Genomic DNA, 17824 nt, shown 5'->3' on the forward strand with positions numbered 1-17824 from the left:
TTAGGAACCTGATAGCGATACACAATACAACTACTTTTCATTCATTTGATCATGGTGGAGCTCATGATCACTGGACATGAGGCAGAAATACATCCTGAATGGGGCACTAATCCATTGCAGGGCATTATCTACACACTCCTTCACACCTTGGGGCAATTTAGAGGAATCAGTCCTCTTATTGGCATGTTTTTGGGAGGTAGGAGGAAACCAGAGAACCAGGAGGAAACCCACAAAGACACAGGAAGAACATGCAAAATGCCATACACACAATAGCTCAGGATTGATCCCTGGAGCTGTGAGGAGGCAATGCTACTGTACCATAATTTAATAATAATAATAATAATAATAATAATAATAATAACCTCAATATAGCACCTTTCATAAATTTAAAATGCAGCTCAAAGTGTAAAGTAAAAACAGAAAGCCAAGAAACCTCTAAGTAGGGGAGGAGACTCTGTGTGTGTGTGTGTGTGTGTGTGTGTGTGTGTGTGGAAGAAAGGAGGCGGGAAGGAGAAACAAAGAGGAATGCTGTGATGTCACTCCACACCACACCACTCATACAAAGGCGTGAGGGAGAGAAACACACACTAACTCATACTAGTACGCTCACACACAACTAACTCCTGTTGACTCTGTGCCTCTCACTCTGGATGTGAGTATGTGTTTACTTTCTTCTCTTAGCAAAAAATGTATGAGGTTACTGGGCTTTTAACTTCTTCTGAGCATTACTTTTCTTTGTTTTGTTTTTGTGGGACAAAAATCCCTTTCAGTCTTTTTTCTGTTATGCAATCTTGAACATTGTGAATGTTTCAGTCTTGCTGTAGTCCATTGTTGTCTCAGCTGAATGTTCCTGCATGTTGCACAGCTTTTCCTGCTTAGCTGTGGGATTTAAACATTGAGCTTTTATGATGGTTGTTCCAGACAGGTTGTTAAGTTAATGTAAATGTAAGGCAAAAAAAAAAGTTGTGGTGTTGCACTTTAAGTGGCTTTGTTGGCTTGGTGAAAAGCTGACTGAGCAGGATACACATGGTGAAGTTTACTTTTGAAAAGAGGGCTGCTGTAAAGGCGTGGGGAGCTTTTCTGATATGTGTGACCATCAGACAAAGAGTCAGAAAGACTGAAAATGGAGACTGCAGGAGGATCCCGTAAACTGTGCAAACCAGACCAACAACTAGCCAGTGGATGAATGGATAATGAGCAATGAGTAAATAAAGTGACTGAGTGAGAGAAAAGAGAAGCTCAACAGCAGCTGGGAGGCAGAGAGAGAGAGGACAGAGAAGACAGAAAGGACAGAAACTGGACTGTATTAAAACAGACTGGCTTTTGTCACCACACACAGAGGTCAGGAAAGGCAGCTGGGATCATATGAAACAGAGGTCACTGTCGCAAACCCAGCACAATCCCTAAATGAGTACTTAAACATTGTACATGCAATATGTATGTTTACCATGTTTTTTGTTGTTGTTGTTGTTGTTGTTGTTGTTTTAAACTGTCTAGTGTCCATTTTAACCTGCAATCACAGTTAGCCAAACACAGAAAGGCAACTTTTATTTTTAGCCTTTGTAGCTAATAGAGCTGGCCTGAAGTTCTGAAGTGCTTTAGAACGGATTTTAAGAATGATTATTTTACAAGCCAGACTTTACTTTAGGCTAAAAAAAAAAAAAAAAAAAAAAAAAGCAAGCTAATAACTTTGCCATACATCATTATCTAATAGCTAGCATCCTTGAGTAGCATTACTCTGTAATCTTAACAAGACACATAAATCAACATAGTCTGCAGCTTAGCCAAAGACTCCAAATTATCAAGTCACAACAAGGCAAGATTTGACCAACAACTTCATACTGTGCCCTTTTAGTTGGTTAAGTGTCTAACACAGTAAACAGCTGATAAAATGTTAGCAAGCTATCAAGCACAAAGTTAGCTTAATTAGCTGCCCAGGACACTTTAACTAAAGTGCACAAAATTCAGTTTAATCTATGGTTTAGCTAACTTGCTCAGTGAATCCATATTAATTCAGTCACTCAGCATTGCTCTGATGCCTTTGAGACAATACTAACATAGATATTTAAACACACACACACAAAACAAATAGTATGGCCCCTTCATCAGTGGTCACCTATACAGTCCAGGTATCAGGCTAACAACGAACGCAAGAAAATAACCGGATATTCTGCTCTCCTAAAGCAAAAGAAAGTATTAGCCAGTGTTGAGTAACACTCCAACTTGAGTAACTGTTGTTTGTTTTGCTGTCATTTTGTTTAATAGATTAGACACTGATTAAAATGATCTTTTTTTAGCTGCAAGTGAACACCCAATTTAAATATTTAGCCACTTTCTTTTGGGTTTTATGTGTTTTAAGTTGTCAAACTATAAGCAGTTATGACCTTTTGCCTCAATAGCACAACAATAGCTTCAGAGTTGCCACATCCACAGTTTTCCTGTGAAATTGGGCTACATTTGTGATCTTTATTTATAACAATATGTGCAATAATAAGACTGTTTCTGCACATATAGTTAAGTCATAGTTTGTGCTTAATTAGGGCTATATTGTGGGCTATACTGCCTGGTCCTTTTTCAGTCTTCAGCTCTCCAGCTTTGGTGATCCTGTGCCCACTGTAGCCTTAGATTCCTGTTCTTGGCTGACAGGAGTGGAAGCCAATGCGGTCTGCTGCTGCTGTAGCCCATCCACCTCAAGGTTAAGCATGTTGGGTGTTCCGAGATCCTTTTCTGCTCACCATGGTTGTAAAGAGTGGTTATGTGAGTTACTGTAGGGTTCTTGTTAGCTTGAACCAGTCTCACCATTCTCCTCTGACCTCTCATATCAACAAGGCATTTCTGCTCACAGAACTACCACTCACTGAATTTTTGTTTTTCTCACTATTCTGTGTAAATAGTAGAGAATGTTGTGTGTGAAACTCCCAGGAGGTCAGCTGTTTCTGAAATACTAAAACCAAGCCACCTGGCACCAACAACCATGCCAGGGTCAAAGTCACTCAGGTCACATATTTTCCTCATTCTGATGTTTCATGTGAACATTAACCGAAGCTCTTGACCTGCATGTGCAGGATTTTATGCATTGCACTGCTGACATATGATTGGCTGATTGGATAACTGCGTGAATGAGCATGGGTAGAGGTGTTCCTATTAAAGATTAAAGTACCCTGGTTACTTGCAGGGCCCTCAGTGGTTTGGGGGCCTTAAAAAAGCAGTCCTACAGTTTATAGCTAAAAACAGCCTTGGTGTTAGGGTACTTTCAAATATTACACTACATTTTGCATTGGTAGTGATGATGTTAGACTTTCAAAGCTGTGTACTAAGGGTGTAAGTTGGATGTTTGGTGGTTTGCTGTTGGGTTGATTTATAAATGGGCTGGTTGCTTTGGTCAACTCACGGTGGAACGGCAAAGTGGTGCAGCCTGTCCCCAGGTTCAATCCTGAGCTCAAGTGGGTTTCATCTGGTTGATTCCTACCTCGCAGTAACTTCCTGGTAAGTGGATTGGTGATTCTAAATTGCCCATCATTGTGGATGTGTGTGCATGGTGCCATCCAAGGTGTATTCCTACTTTACACACAGTGTTCCCAGGATCCACCATGACCCTGATCAGGATTTGATTCATGGTAACATGATAATGCTAATCTGTGGCATTTGTCCACAAAGATGCCATTTTTAATTAAGCTGTTCCATCATGAGTTAAACTAAGGGAAAAAGAAATGGAATCCTGCCAAATAACACCAGCGATGTAATTGATTCCTCTTCCCCCTCTTGTTTTTCTCGCTGTTTTTTTTTTTTTAGAAAACACACAAATACACGGTGAATGTGTGTGCCAGGAATGAGCAGAGCCGAAACAGTTGGAGCCAGCTGCAGGAGGATAGGGGTAATTCTCTCCTGAGAAGAGGAAAAGGAAGAGGAAAAAACTGAACAATCACATTTGTAGGAGTGCTTCCTGTTTACCTGCAAACACACACTCTCCTGTTTCCCAACACTTTGTACCAGGCCCCACACACACTCCAACATGCTGCAGCAAATTCTCACAAACATGTACGTCGACCCGGACATCCTGGAGGCACTGAACGAGGAGCAGAAGAAGACGCTCTTTCTGAAGATGAGAGAAGAGCAAGTGCGCCGCTGGAAGGAGAGGGAGGAGAAGGAAGAGACGGAAGGCAGGAGAGAGAAGCCCAGGCCAAAGAAAGGTAAGGATTTCTCACAATATAACAAACAACAGGATGTCTGTTATGTGTATCACTCTCAGTCGTCCTGAAGTACAGCCTTCCAAACATCAGCTTTGCTTTAGATAATGTTCAAAATGGGGTCACTGAGATAACGTTCTTGTATTTTGGATTCACTGCTTATCCTACAACATTAGATCCTAGAGCATGATTAAACCTATTATAAGATAAGAAATTTGCATTGTTACAGCAGCAAAGGATAGGAGACATAATTATGATCTTACCCAAAGCAAAACATATTAAGGCACATCAGAACATCACCTGCTACATCAGATATAAAGCTGTGCGTCACTGAGTGCTTATCTCTTCACATCCAGTATGATCTAACAGGAAATCTGAGACTTTTTTTTGCACTGCAATACCATACTGACCTCAGTATGTGAATTTTGAGATTCATTAGCTGCTCTCAGACATTCTTCAGCTGTAGCTGCTCTGAAACTCTCTAAACAAATCCTGTCCCTTTTTTTTTTTTTTTTTTTTTTTTTTTCCAGGAAACTGTTTTCCCGGACATTTTCTATGACTTACATATGGCTGAGTGCTTGAGGTTTTGTATACCGTTAGGGCAAAATGAACCAAATGTTTAGTTTGATAGGTTTCATAGACATTCCTTCATTATCTTGAGTAAAAGAAATGGTCATGTAATGTATGTAAAGATAATAACAGCAAAGACTTTCTAAATATTATATAAATTCTCTTGAATATCTTGCATTAAAATGCCATCAACTTTTAGGTATACTTTGAAACAGCTTTTGGATTCTCTCAACCTAACAAAAAGAAAAATAAATCACATATATTTCACATAAGAACTTGTTTTTCGCGTGTGATTACGTGAAAACAGGGCATTTTATCATTTCCCTGAAATTGCAATCATTTTTCATCATGTAACATTACAACATGAGATTAATTAGACAATACCAAACCTCTTACTAAATTATTTATTTTTTCCCCCTACTTGCATACCATCCTTGGTTTTTATACTGTAACCAAACTCCTTTCAAATTCCATTCAAGCTTTTCATAACTCTCTCACGCTCTGTCTCTCACAGTCTACTTGCATGCCAAACCGTAGATAAATAGCATCGAATAACATTAGTTTTTGGCACCTGGTTCACCTTACAGGTTTGAAATGTTCTAATATTTATTTCAAGAGAGGGTACTGTTTGAATTTAGCCTGGAGTACACACCGTAGGGAACACAACAACTGAGTAGATGAGGATGTGTGGAATGCGAGGCATCTCGCCTGCAGAATATCTTGGGGGACTTTGGGGACATGTTCCTCAGGAAAGAAAACATATACCATGTTAGACCTGTATAATCTAAGGAATCTGGCATGTCCACATTCTCTGCCCAGCCAATTTCTTATTTGGAAGCTGTTGAATGTCCCTATCTATAGAACTAAGTGCAGTTAGTGACTTGTGGTCTAAAAGTGTCACAACAAATGGATCCTTTGTGTTTTTTATATAATCATGTGGTTTGGGTCTTGTGGCTTTTCTATTGGACAAAGCTTGGGTTGAGGCTTTTCCTCTCTGTAGTACTGTTGAGCTCACACTTTGTCATTGGGTGCGTTGCTGAATATAGTGCTCTTTATATCCGTCTTTTTATTTTTATTATTAGTCCGAGTCTGTCTGTAAAGCATGCTTTTCTTAGTTCATTCTATGCGTCAGCACTGCATCAGTGGTCTGAGCAGACATTGACTCAGCATTAGGTATGAAATCTGACCTGGTTCAACACACTGCTGATGTTTCGGTTGGCTGATGAGTTGTGTACACAGTAGTGCGAAACTGGAGTTTGCACCTGTCCTATTCCGCAACAGGTGAGCCCCTTTTTAAAAAAAAAAAAAAAAAAAAAAAAAATATCCATTAGACCTACAAGTCCAAACATGGCAATGTTCTCCACAATTACATCATAAAGTTTTAGCATGGAACACTTTGCTGTTTTGTGTGTTGTCATATATGTTCAAAATAAATCTAGGAGATCTCTCTATTTGCAAAAGTGTAAGAAAGGTTACCCACAAAGTGGTCTCCCATTTTCTCTCTCTCTCTGTCTGGACGTTATGTACCATGTCTTTATGCCTCAGGGTGAAATACAATAATAGCTGCTCAAGTGTTCAAACACATAAACGAGTTCTGTGTGTTTAAACCCACTGACCCGATTGACGACAGACAGCTCATACATGTGAACATGCCCTCATTATCCAAAAGCACAGCGGCCCTGCTCTTTACACGCACTGCTTGTGTGTTTACAAATTGCCAAATTGTAATGGTAGGCACATGCATAGTAATGTGACCTAAGCACTGACATGAATCTGAAAGTAGCTGCACTGTGGAAACCTATGAAGCACAACAAACATCAGTAAACAGATAATACAAAATAGAAAGCATGAAAGCAAACAACAACAGTGTCAAAAAAGAATTAAATGAGCAAATTGAAATTGACTGTTTTCTATAAAACAGTAAGTCTGCATGACTTGATGTTGTGATTTTTTTTTTTGGTTTTTTTTTTTTTTTTAAAAAAGTTCATCCGAGTTCTACCCATTAGTTCCTCCTAACAGGAGCCAAACTAAGGAAAAAAACTGAGGCAAAACTAATCAAGAATATGTTGTATGACCTTGACTGACTAGAACAAGACTATTCAGTGATATGGATGGCTGAAAAACAAATCTAACTCTGCTATGGCCTTTCAAAAATGCTGAATTAAATGGAATGAAAAATGCAGATCGTCTCCTTCATGACCCTTAGGCCATGCAGTGTTTTTTTTTTTTTTTTTTTTTTTTTTTTTTTTTAGGAATTTGCATAGTAAAGATTTTTTAAAGGTTTTTTATAACTCTATACACTGAGTTGCCAGTATATTTGGTACATCTAATTTATAGATACACTCATTGGCCATTTTTTCAGTTAAACCCACCGTTATAGTGTACTCTGAAGTAGGAGTGACCGTTTTTTCCCATTTGGATACAATACCAATATCAGAGCTCTGATTATGGACTGCTATTTGATACAGACATCCTCTTAGTACCTGAGTACTTGAAGTCGTAAAATTACATCAAGCTCCAATCCAAAAGGGCCAATACTGGCTCCTCTACTTATCCTATGTGGCAGATGTACTTGATAAAATGATCAGTGAGTGTAACTATATGGCAGAGATGCCCTATAATTGGTGTGCATTCAGAACAAAGCAGCATAGTTAGCATTTGAAATCCTACACCTGTATTTATCGCACAGTTTCCAGTAGATGTTTTTCAGCTTTGCTGATTTGTTTTCATGGCACATATTTTTGTAGGTGTTCTTTCTGCTCCAGTGAATTTCTTGCCCGTCTAAAGATTTGCATTTGTGTTTTGACAAATTGTTTGCATGTATGTTCTTTTGCATTGGCATCGGTCGCATTTAGTTGTTACGAATGTCCTGCCATACACATCATGATAATTAGGAGCATGGTGATCTGCGTGAGGTCTGGAGGAGATGAGCTGGAATATTTGAAAGTGGATTAATTCTTGTTGAAGATTATGGAGTTATGAATATTGTGTCTCAAATGGTGGCACAGAATTAATGTCATGCATTCTTCTCTTTTTTTTTTTTTCCTCCTTGCTCATATCCATCTGTCTTTATCTCTATTTCTTCCTGGAATGCCTATGTCACCTGGAGTACTGGGTTTCTTTAGTAACAATAATACTTCTCGTCATAAAACTCTCCAACTTGCTGAATTTTCCCTGACGTGACTGCTGAGCGCTCACTGCCCGTCCCTCTATAAACCCGGACTCCTATCATGGAATGCTGCTTTGTTTTGTTTTGTGTTTCGTTAAGCTACATGCTGTCCCTGAAAGGTATTTTTCCCTTTAGAGCTTTGTTATGTAAACTCGACCGTGGTAATGATCATTAATCATGTGACATGGGTTCAGACGCTGACGTTACTTTGTGCGCAATATGATACGGTTACATGACACTGGAATAAAGAGGAGGATAACCTGAGCACTATTGAAGGGAAACATGTAGATTACATGCAATTATGGGGTGGTGAAAGAAGCCTATGTGTGTTGAAAATCCAATTCAGTTGTATTGTTATACTTTTACATACACAAACAGAGTAATACAATACTGTTTAGTGAGCTTGGGTACCTTTTTAATTTTAACCAGGGTCAAAAATCATTACATAACTAACAATAAATAATAAAAAAATAACATTAAAGGTGCTGTTTGTAAATTTAAAGTGTCCCTAATCCTATAATACTCAGAATTTAAAGAAATCTTATAAAAACTTGGAATGTTAGAGCCAGTTAGTTTCTTCTTCACATACATGTATAGAGTGATATAATATTTTTTAGCTACCTCATGTATTCACATATTCAACATAGAACATCTTAAGGGTGTGTAGTCAAAATAAAACATTAAATGTCCTGTTTTTAAGTTTTAAATATTCTCTAGACCTATGATACTCATAATTATTTAAAAAAAAAAAGTGCCACTCCTGTTAAGTCTGCAGTTCAGCCACCATTCTCAGAAAATAACATTAAGTAATGAAAAATAAAATTACGATAATATAACATGTGCAATTTGTACATTTTACATATATCTAGGCCTATAGTACTCATCATTTGAAATGTACCTGTGACTTGGAATAAGAGCTGCCTGATTTCTTGTTTTGTCTTCTGTTTACATTTTTTTTCTGGCCCAGAAACAGGCTCCACCCCCAGTTTTAGCTCTGTATACGTTTTGTTGCCTTTTAAGGAAAAAGGACAAAGTTGGCGGGGTTGATTGGGTGAAGACGAATGCTTGTCAGTGTTTTCATTGCAATTCCAGTTCACCTTACAGGCAGCAGAAGCCTAAAATATTACAGCACCATAGCAATATTACTATAACATTACAGTATCCCTAAGTAGAATAGATCAGGTTCAATAGGCATGACTGTAAATATAAATAAAGATGTGGGTGAAGGAGTGCTTGAACTTGTGTGCATTTTGAAGAAGGACCCTAATTTCCAGGTATTATCACCTTTACAAATCAGAAGTGAAAGTATTTTCCAAATATGAAACCTGAGCTATGAACTGTGTAGTCGAGCTGGATGACTTACTGTCCTTAGATCCACAGTGGAAATATGCAGTTGCTAAACCCCTCCCACTGAAAATCCCCATAACCACCCACAAAAGTCTCATTTAAAAAAATAAAATAAAATAAAATAAAATAAAAAGACTTCTAATATGAAAACCTATGTATGTAAATGAATCCATACTTGCCTGAGCTCATCTAGCATCAATATAGCTTAAAACTAGTTATGATGGAGGGGGCCCTTGGAGTCGCCAGCCCCAGCGCTCTGTATCGTTCCAGGCCAGGATTATCCTCTACTTATCCTCAACCTCTAATTATACACCTGCAAAATAAGCTATATGGTTTAAGTACTTAATAAAGTAACCAGTGAGGTTGTTTTCTCTGCCATTTTGTACTGCGCATTCACCATTCAGCAATATTCGGTGACAGGGCAGTGGTAGCTCAGTGGTCAAGACGGTGGCTGTCTGATTGAAAGGTTGTGAGTTCAAATCCCAGTACTGCCAAGCTGCTTCTCCTGGGCCCTTGAGCAAGGCCCTTAACCCTCAACTGCTCAGCTGTATAAATGAAATAAGTGTAAATCGCTCTAGATAAGGGCATCTGCTAAATGCTGTAAATGATTGGTTGAATACAAGTTAAAGTTAGATTGATTGGGGAAAAAACTTTGTAAAGGGGATCAACAAATACATGTACAGTAGAACATGGGTGTTCAAGCTATTGGACCAATGTAGGTGGTGTTTTGTTGTTGTTTTAAATAAAAAATATATTTATTTGTCACAAAACAGTTGTAGTGACTATCAAAAAGCCATGTAATTGGAATTTGCCAAATTGGCAACACAGTTTCAGAGACAATACGATTGTTTGTTGCATCACACCGCCCTCTGCTGTTGACTCTGTACTTTACCTTTTAGTGATGGGAATTCTGACTCTTTTCAGTGAGTCAGTTCATTTGGCTCACCAATAAGAGTCGACTCTTCCATTTTCCAAACTACTCATTGCCATTTTTCCTTCTAAACTGAGATTGTGATATTTTGATCAGTGATTATTCTTCTTATCCCTCCCATACACACCACTCACACACACTCACCTTTCACGAGTCGACTCTCAATCAGCGTTCAGTAAAAGAGCCGACTCATTTGTGAATGACACATCATAAGTACTCTTGTCTGCTTTTTTTTTTATTGTCACATTTTTAGTACTTAATCATTTCTATTCTTTAGCTACCACATACATTTTTCATATGCTACTTATTTTCATATGCTACATGTTTCAAGTTATTTAAAAAAAAAAAAAAAAAAAAGCATAGACGTCACAAATTCATCATGCAGCTCTGACGTCTATGAGGTGTGACGTGAAGGTGTGTATCTGATGTAATGAGGTAATGAAGTAATTCTGTCTTTTTTTTTAGTCTCTTTTAAGAAAGTGAGTTGGCTCCTGGGACGAGATGGAGATGTGCACGTGTGTGTTATCGGAGAGACAGATGAGTTCAAATCTTCCAAACTTCTCCTGTCTGAACTCAGGGAACAAAATGAGAACAACCTCAACAACACCAACAGGTACGCAGTCCCTCAGAGGTAAAACAGAGGTCAGGAAAACAACAGGCTACACCTCTCCTGAAAAGGAGGTGTACAATAGTGATGATGAGGTTATTCTAGTCCTGTAAAGGTCATTGTTCACGTCAATGACTCCAGTCTCAAGAAAGTAACAGGATAAACCTACTCAAGTAAATGGCATGTAATTCAGATGTTAGAGTCTGAATGGCAGCTGAAGGATTGTTTTCATTCCAGTGAATTGTGGAGAATGAAAAAGGCGGTTCATTGACTTCTACTATCCAGTGTTTTATTGTAGAATTTATCAAGAATCAAGCAGGTTTTAACATATGCATACAATTTAAAGTAATAAATAAAATCTACAATACAATGATCCTCTTACCCCATGCCAAGACATGAAATTTCCTTCTTTCTTCTTGTGCTGGAGCTAAGAGCCTAAGGTAGTAGCAAGTATTAGAAGTCTTCTTTTATCATATTTCTATGAATATAATGTCCATATGTTCACATAATTTCTTCAAATGACATTATGTAAGTTTTATTTAAACATAGTGTAGTAATTTTACAAAATAAAACAGATGGTCTGTATTTGTGTCCAAAGGTTGTTCATTTAACAGAAAATGAATAATATGCATGAAAATTATACGGTTTCATTCCAATCTTACTTTCATAATGGTGCTGGCTGGACAAATCAAAGTGCTAAATAAAGCTCTAAAGTGCAAAACTATCTTTCATAATAGCAGTCCATATAATAATGGATCAAACTATGTTATTAAAAAAAATTAAGAGCCAAAATAAAAACAGTAATTAATGACTGATGCAAATTCTAAAGATTACCCTAAGGAAAAAAAAAAGATTTATTAGTTGTCCAAGATGTCTGTCCTATAACATAACAGCAAGTTTGGCTCTTGTTTATACAGAGTCTTACAATAAAACATATCAGCATGTCTGAAGAATTGGATTTAGGGGCAGATATTTACTGAAAAGATTTTAGGTGAGAGAGACTACCTTAATTTGTTAACCACAGTAGCCTGTAGCTACAGTACAAAACTAGAACACACCAGACAGGTCCTGGTTGATCAAACACATTTGGGGAAGAGGAAAATGGCATAAATAGTGATAAACTCTCACAGCAGTGTTTTTCTCTGAACAGACCTCAGAATCCTGGACATCTCAAGAGCAGCCTGGGCAACCGAGTGATCCAGCAGGACAGCAGTAAGCCCGGGATAGAGCTACTGCTCAACGTGAGTATGAGCCATGTACAAGTACACCAGTTCAAGATAGTTTAATTCAATTTCATCTATATTTCACCCTTGTGGCTTTTTTGTTAGCAATTCTGTTTAGTAAATATGCTATTCCCATGTTCGCCAAACATTTTAGATAATCATTTATTATTAACATGTGGTATGGCATTCTAATTCATAAACATATTGAGAGTCATTTGACTGTATGACATGAAAGGGATATTAGTTGTAGATCAAGATTCTGAAGCTTGTGTCCAGAAAAGTGTACAAAATTACAACATCCGACTCTCTGTAGCCTCTGCACAAAGCTGAGATTACGTTTAACGTGCTTATACACTGTGTGAGCTTGGCACATATGGCTTCCTTGAGTACCCTAAAATTGCACAAATACACACATACACTCCTGTTTATGCACAAATTAGGGGCTGACAATATGGCAAAAATGTAACAATAAGTGAAACGTTATTCATGATGTAAAATGCATACTACCAAACTGCCTGCCAAACATTGTGTAACATCAAAATACTGTTTTTTCAGTGATGTATTTATTCATTTAAAGTTTATTAAAAATCTATTTTAATGATGGAGGAAGGAAAGAAGACAGAAATATAGACTTTAACATCCATTTTTTAAGTAACAATTGAATCAGTCAGTGTTCTAGAAGTACTAAGTGTGCACCATGACATAATTTATCAAAATATCAATATCATAATCACTATACTGCCAAGCCAGACACATAAAATAAACCAACTGACAGAAATCATTTGTATCTACACTTGTTTCAGTCATGTGTTTGAGCTGTACGTGGTCTATACTTCGTCTTTATACTGACTGTACCCAGGCTCTGTGTGTGCTTATTTCCTGTATACGATTACATTTACAGAAAGCAGAGGAGATGAACCACTCCAACACTCTTCCAGACATCCAGAAACACAACAACAGTCACTCCACAGAGGAGCTGAAGAACCAAAAGGACGACTCTTCAAATCTGAGAACACCCAACTCATACAGGACGGACAGAGAGCCGTTTGTAGTGGCGAGACTGAACCAGTTCGGCTTGCAGAAAAGCGCCGTGGAGCAAGACACACAGGAAAGAGGTAAACAAGTGCAAAATGAATGCAAAGTTAAACGTTTAAGCTTTAACTTTACCCCCAAATTAAACATGTGCATCAGGAATGGGGGGGCAAAAAACTCACACGCGAGCAAGAGGGGATGGTCAGATATGATGCTTACGAGACAAAGAAAGGCCTTGTTCATTAACGAGGTCATGGTGGATAAAATGACTAATTTTGTTGAATATTTTTGCAAAATAGAAGTAATTAGGGTGCTAAATATCGCAGGTGGTTGGAATTAGGAAGAATTCCTTCAGGGGTAAGATTTTTAAACAATGCATATCTCTAACCTACACACAAACACACACGTTTCATAGTGCACCATAGCATTACCAGAGTTAGACTAAAATTAATAGCTGAAATATTACAATAATGATGATGACATTTTTTAAATGAATGTGTTTGAACTAAGAGGCCACATTATACACTTAAGTATGTGAAGTAAACAGCTTTGTGCTGTGGTGTGGAGCTGGTAATTTATTCATGTGTATCAAGAAATGAGTGCCATCTAGTGGACATATAGTGGAACTGTATCTTAGAAATCAGTTCTAGCTGTCTTTTTTTTTTTTTTTTTTTTTTCCCACAGTGAGATTAAACCAGCTACTTTAAACCCACTTTTGCTATTGGAGAACTTCTGCACTTCATAGTCTCCCTATTACAATTTCCCTAAATAAACCTCAATAAAAGGATAATAAGCTGATGATCTAAATGATGTGCAATGAAGCAGGGCTGTGAATGAGAAGCACTCTACCTACCTGTAATCTAAATCATTAGAGACACAACTGATCTCAGAGCAGGTTATAACTGCATCTTGCATTCGTTTTCCTCAGCTGGGTCTAATTCTGCTCTAACACTGTAGACGGTGCTTCCTTTAATAGAGCTCACACGGTCAGTCCCTAGTTAGTTGAGTTCGTCTGTCTGCTCGGTCAATTTTAGCTCTATCTGCAATGTTGTGCAACTGATCACGGCCCACGGCTGTGGCCCTAGGAGACACCACAGTGCGTACTCTCCCGAAATATTCCCGTAGTTTCCTGTTTCCTTTTTAATAATTTTACTGTCACACAAGGAAACTGGTATCTACTGATTATACACACATATAAAGAATCAAAAAAAAAGAAAGAAAAAAATATGAAAAGGGTTTGCAGAGTAACACAGTGTAACAGTATTACTGGCAACATTAAAATATTCAAATTTAATACAATGAAACTTGAATTGGATTAAATAAAATTTAATAAAATTCACAAGTTTTGTAATGTACAAAACACCACACTAGAAAACTGGAAAATATCTGAATTATTATTTGAATATCTGAATTATTTTTTTGGAAAATATCTGAAGTCTTTGAAATTAATTAGCATTGTTTGTTTGTTTATATAATTTTATTGTATATTATATTTAATGACATTTCAGTGAGTTGAATGTGGTAATAATGATAATACAGTTGTATAGGAAATATCCAAATATCTACACTCTTAGCAAAGCAGCCTAAAGGCATCTTGGGTTTGTCTCTCATAAAACCCTTAAATGTTCTCTATAGAACCAACAGTCTGTCAGCTGTGTGTTTGTCTTTCAGTAAAGTAGAAAATTACACATTTTTCGCTTGTATAATAGTAATGCAGAGTTGACCTCCAAACACTGGTAGAATTTATATTTTATTTTTTTCTGGCTGTGTTTAAATGTACCGACTTCACACACAGCTATCAGGCTGTTTTATATTAAAGTGAACAAAACCAGAAACTCAGACAGTCTCAGAAATGTAAAGTCTGCTGAACTGCCGGATGAACTCTGGCCCGGTCACTTCAGTATCAGGCTCTTTTTATATAAAGCACGTCTGCACATTTTACTACTTTGACCAGTTCGTATAATTTTACCTTCATTTAGATCAGGAGAACTTCAGCTGGGGTGTGTGTGTGTGTGTGTGTGTGTGTGTGTGTGTGTGTGTGTGTGTGTGTGTGTGTGTGTGTGTGTGTGTGTGTGTGAGAGAGAGAGAGAGAGAGAGAGAGAGAGAGAGAGAGAGAGAGAAAGAGAAAGAAAGAGAGAAAGAAAGAAAAGACTTACACCCCAGTCTCCATGGCGACAGCCTAACACAGTCACAGGGTCACGGCTGCGGCGAATGGACAGAGACACATTAAGAAGAAGTGCAGATCAAAGGGCAGACACAGACTGAGACAGCTAGAGAGCCAGAGAGAGACAGAAATAAAACAGGGAGAGAGAGAGAGAGAGAGAGAGAACGTGTGTGTGAGACAAGTGAGAAGGAGAGGGAAGCGAGAGTAGCGGGTGAAGGAGAGCTGTAGGGTGCACCGTGTCAGCTGGGAGAAAACGAACCATTCATGGGTGAGAGTGACAGAAATAGAGAGAGACAGACATGGAGAAAGAGACAAAGAGAAAGTGACAGAGAGAGAGAGAGAGAGAGAGAGAGACCCACAGTCAGAGAGAGGGACAAGGAGAGAGACACAGAAAAACAGACAGAGAGGGAGATGGGGAAAGAAAGACAAATAGAGAGAGACACAAGAAAGAGACAGAGAGAGGGAGAAGGTGAGTGACAGAGAAAGGAAGATGAAAAGAGTGATTGAGACGGAGATAGAGAGAGATGGAGGGAAAGACAGAAAGAGAGACAAAGAGAGATAGCTAGCTCTAGGCTCTAAGCCTTCAGGGAGAAGCTAAAAATACAGTCCATCCCCTCATCCGACTGCTCCTCTGAATCTGAACTGCATCTGTCTCTCTATCCTGTTCTCATCCGTTTGCCACATCATTCTATTCTATTTGATTTTGATTCAGAGATGTTATTAATGATGCTCTAGCTTAGCTTTTGTTATACTTTTTGCCAGTATCAATCACAAAACTTTTCTTTAGCCTGCATATCTATAGCTTACCTTATCATTTTGTACCAATTTTTTATCCATGATGAAAAACTTTCCATCAGACCAATGGATTCTGTTTGAGCATACTCTTTGAGTTAGCAATTTCAGGTTATATTAGCTAGCTAGCTAACTAGCTAATTAACTAGCTAATATAACAGAAAGACAAAGAGATATAGACAAACAAAAGAAAGCTAGCTGGGGTTTTTGTTGTTGTTGATTTCTTTTTACCTCACATCTTCCACTAGAAATTGGCATTTTTATTTAGCATTAAAGGAAATATAAAACTAGTTGGCACTGTTTGTTTAGTTATGGAATGCACAAAAAACTAAAGAAACTGATATAACTGTTAGCTCACAGCTACCTTTTGGTGTCTGGTGTCTCTTAAATAACAATTGATACAGTCAAGGACTGTATGACAATTTCAAAGTTTCTCTGTCCTCTAGTATGAATATTAGCTTGGCTAACTAGACTAATGCTACTTTTTTCCCCCTGTTTTAGAGTATCTAACTGTAGCTACAATATGTCTGCTGACAACACTAGCTAGTTATGCTAGCTAACTGACACCTTTTCAATTTTGATGAGTTCTTATTATCACTATAGCTAGTTAGCTAGCTAAGATGGCTAACTAGCAACACTGCTAATTATGAATCATTAGTTAAAGTTGTAGCACCAAATCCAGTCGGTCATTTAAAGAAAACATAGCTAAACAGATCTCGTACAGTAAAAGGAGGTCTAACTTCATAGAGTACACTTGCGTTTCAAATGTGTTCAAATCATATTTAGTAGAAATGTTTGGTAATGACATTTCTCAGTGAAATATACAAGTTATTTATGCAAATGCTAACAGACAGAGAGATTTAAAGAATCAATTATTTTATCCATCCTTAATCACAAGTTCACCAAGGAGGAAAAACTGTATATATTGAATCCTCAGCTGGTCTGTGTCCTGGTCATAAAAGCTTTCTACAAGCAGAGGAGATTTACAGCCAGTAAAAACAGCTTATCATTACAAGACTAGGACAGATGATTGAATGTTTGGGTGAGCTTGAGGTTGAGGTTAACCCATGTCATTTCCCAAGTTTTATTGACACACACACACACTCTCTCCCTGTCTCTCCCTGTCTCTCTCTCTCTGCAGGAGTGGTAAACGAACAGGGACTCGGCTCTCCCTTCGGAGGTCGTGTGGCTCAGCTCAGGATGAACTTTAACACACCGAACACTAAAGTCCCCTCACCGTGCACCAAACCACCCATTCCCACCAAACCGGCTCATCTGCTGACGGCTGCCTCGGTCAGATAAACAGCACACACGGAGTAAACCATATAACACTTGAGATCAACACCAGCTATGGGTTCTCGATAATTTAACATTCGCATACCTGTAAATAAAAGGACTCCAGCACCACCACACGTGGGACTTCCTTCAGCTGGTTGTACGGATATAAAGCAGACAATGGTGTCAAAGAGGTAGAAATAAAACCTGATCTTCTGTATATGATATCAGAACCCTTTCAATCACTCCACTGCGGCAAGTCGATACGCACAGCCTGGACTTTAGCAACACATCCTCTTTTTTTTTTTTTTTTTTTTTTTTTTTTTAAACAAAGTGTGATGTCCACTGTGGTCCCCAAGCCTTTTTTTTTATATATATATATATACACCATTTTTATCCAGTAAACAAAGGCCAAAGATGTTTCTAGATGTTTTCTACTTGTTGTCTTATCGAATATGCTTTGTAAATATGATTACACTGTATCAAATTTGCAAATAAAACTTGTTGGGTTTCAAAGTTGCATGTTT

At 38.0% G+C, this 17824-nt stretch overlaps 1 protein-coding gene across 2 annotated transcripts; it reads left to right on the plus strand.

Annotated features, from left to right (window-relative positions):
- The first annotated feature begins 498 nt into the window (after positions 1 to 498).
- Positions 499 to 17618, plus strand: zgc:92242 (uncharacterized protein LOC436899 homolog). Of its 2 annotated transcripts, none has more exons than XM_026919983.3 (6): positions 499 to 652; positions 3793 to 4190; positions 10670 to 10817; positions 11962 to 12052; positions 12936 to 13149; positions 17164 to 17618. In XM_026919983.3, exons 2-6 carry the CDS (start codon positions 4013 to 4015, stop codon positions 17322 to 17324), a joined length of 792 nt encoding a protein of 263 aa, XP_026775784.3. In that variant the 5' UTR covers positions 499 to 652; positions 3793 to 4012; the 3' UTR covers positions 17325 to 17618. The 2 variants fall into 2 exon arrangements, with proteins under 2 accessions (XP_026775784.3, XP_026775785.3); XM_026919984.3 differs by having other exon boundaries at positions 541 to 656.
- The last annotated feature ends 206 nt before the right edge of the window (positions 17619 to 17824 follow it).

The sequence above is a fragment of the Pangasianodon hypophthalmus genome, chromosome 9, assembly GCF_027358585.1.
Source record: "Pangasianodon hypophthalmus isolate fPanHyp1 chromosome 9, fPanHyp1.pri, whole genome shotgun sequence".
NCBI lineage: Eukaryota > Metazoa > Chordata > Actinopteri > Siluriformes > Pangasiidae > Pangasianodon > Pangasianodon hypophthalmus.

Excerpts from the sequence above, each read along its gene's own strand:
- zgc:92242 (XM_026919983.3), top strand. The coding sequence starts at position 4,013 with ATGCTGCAGCAAATTCTCACAAACATGTACGTCGACCCGGACATCCTG. Across the intron at positions 10,818-11,961 it reads AACCTCAACAACACCAACAG|ACCTCAGAATCCTGGACATC; the intron begins GTACGCAGTCCC and ends TTCTCTGAACAG. Across the intron at positions 13,150-17,163 it reads GCAAGACACACAGGAAAGAG|GAGTGGTAAACGAACAGGGA; the intron begins GTAAACAAGTGC and ends CTCTCTCTGCAG.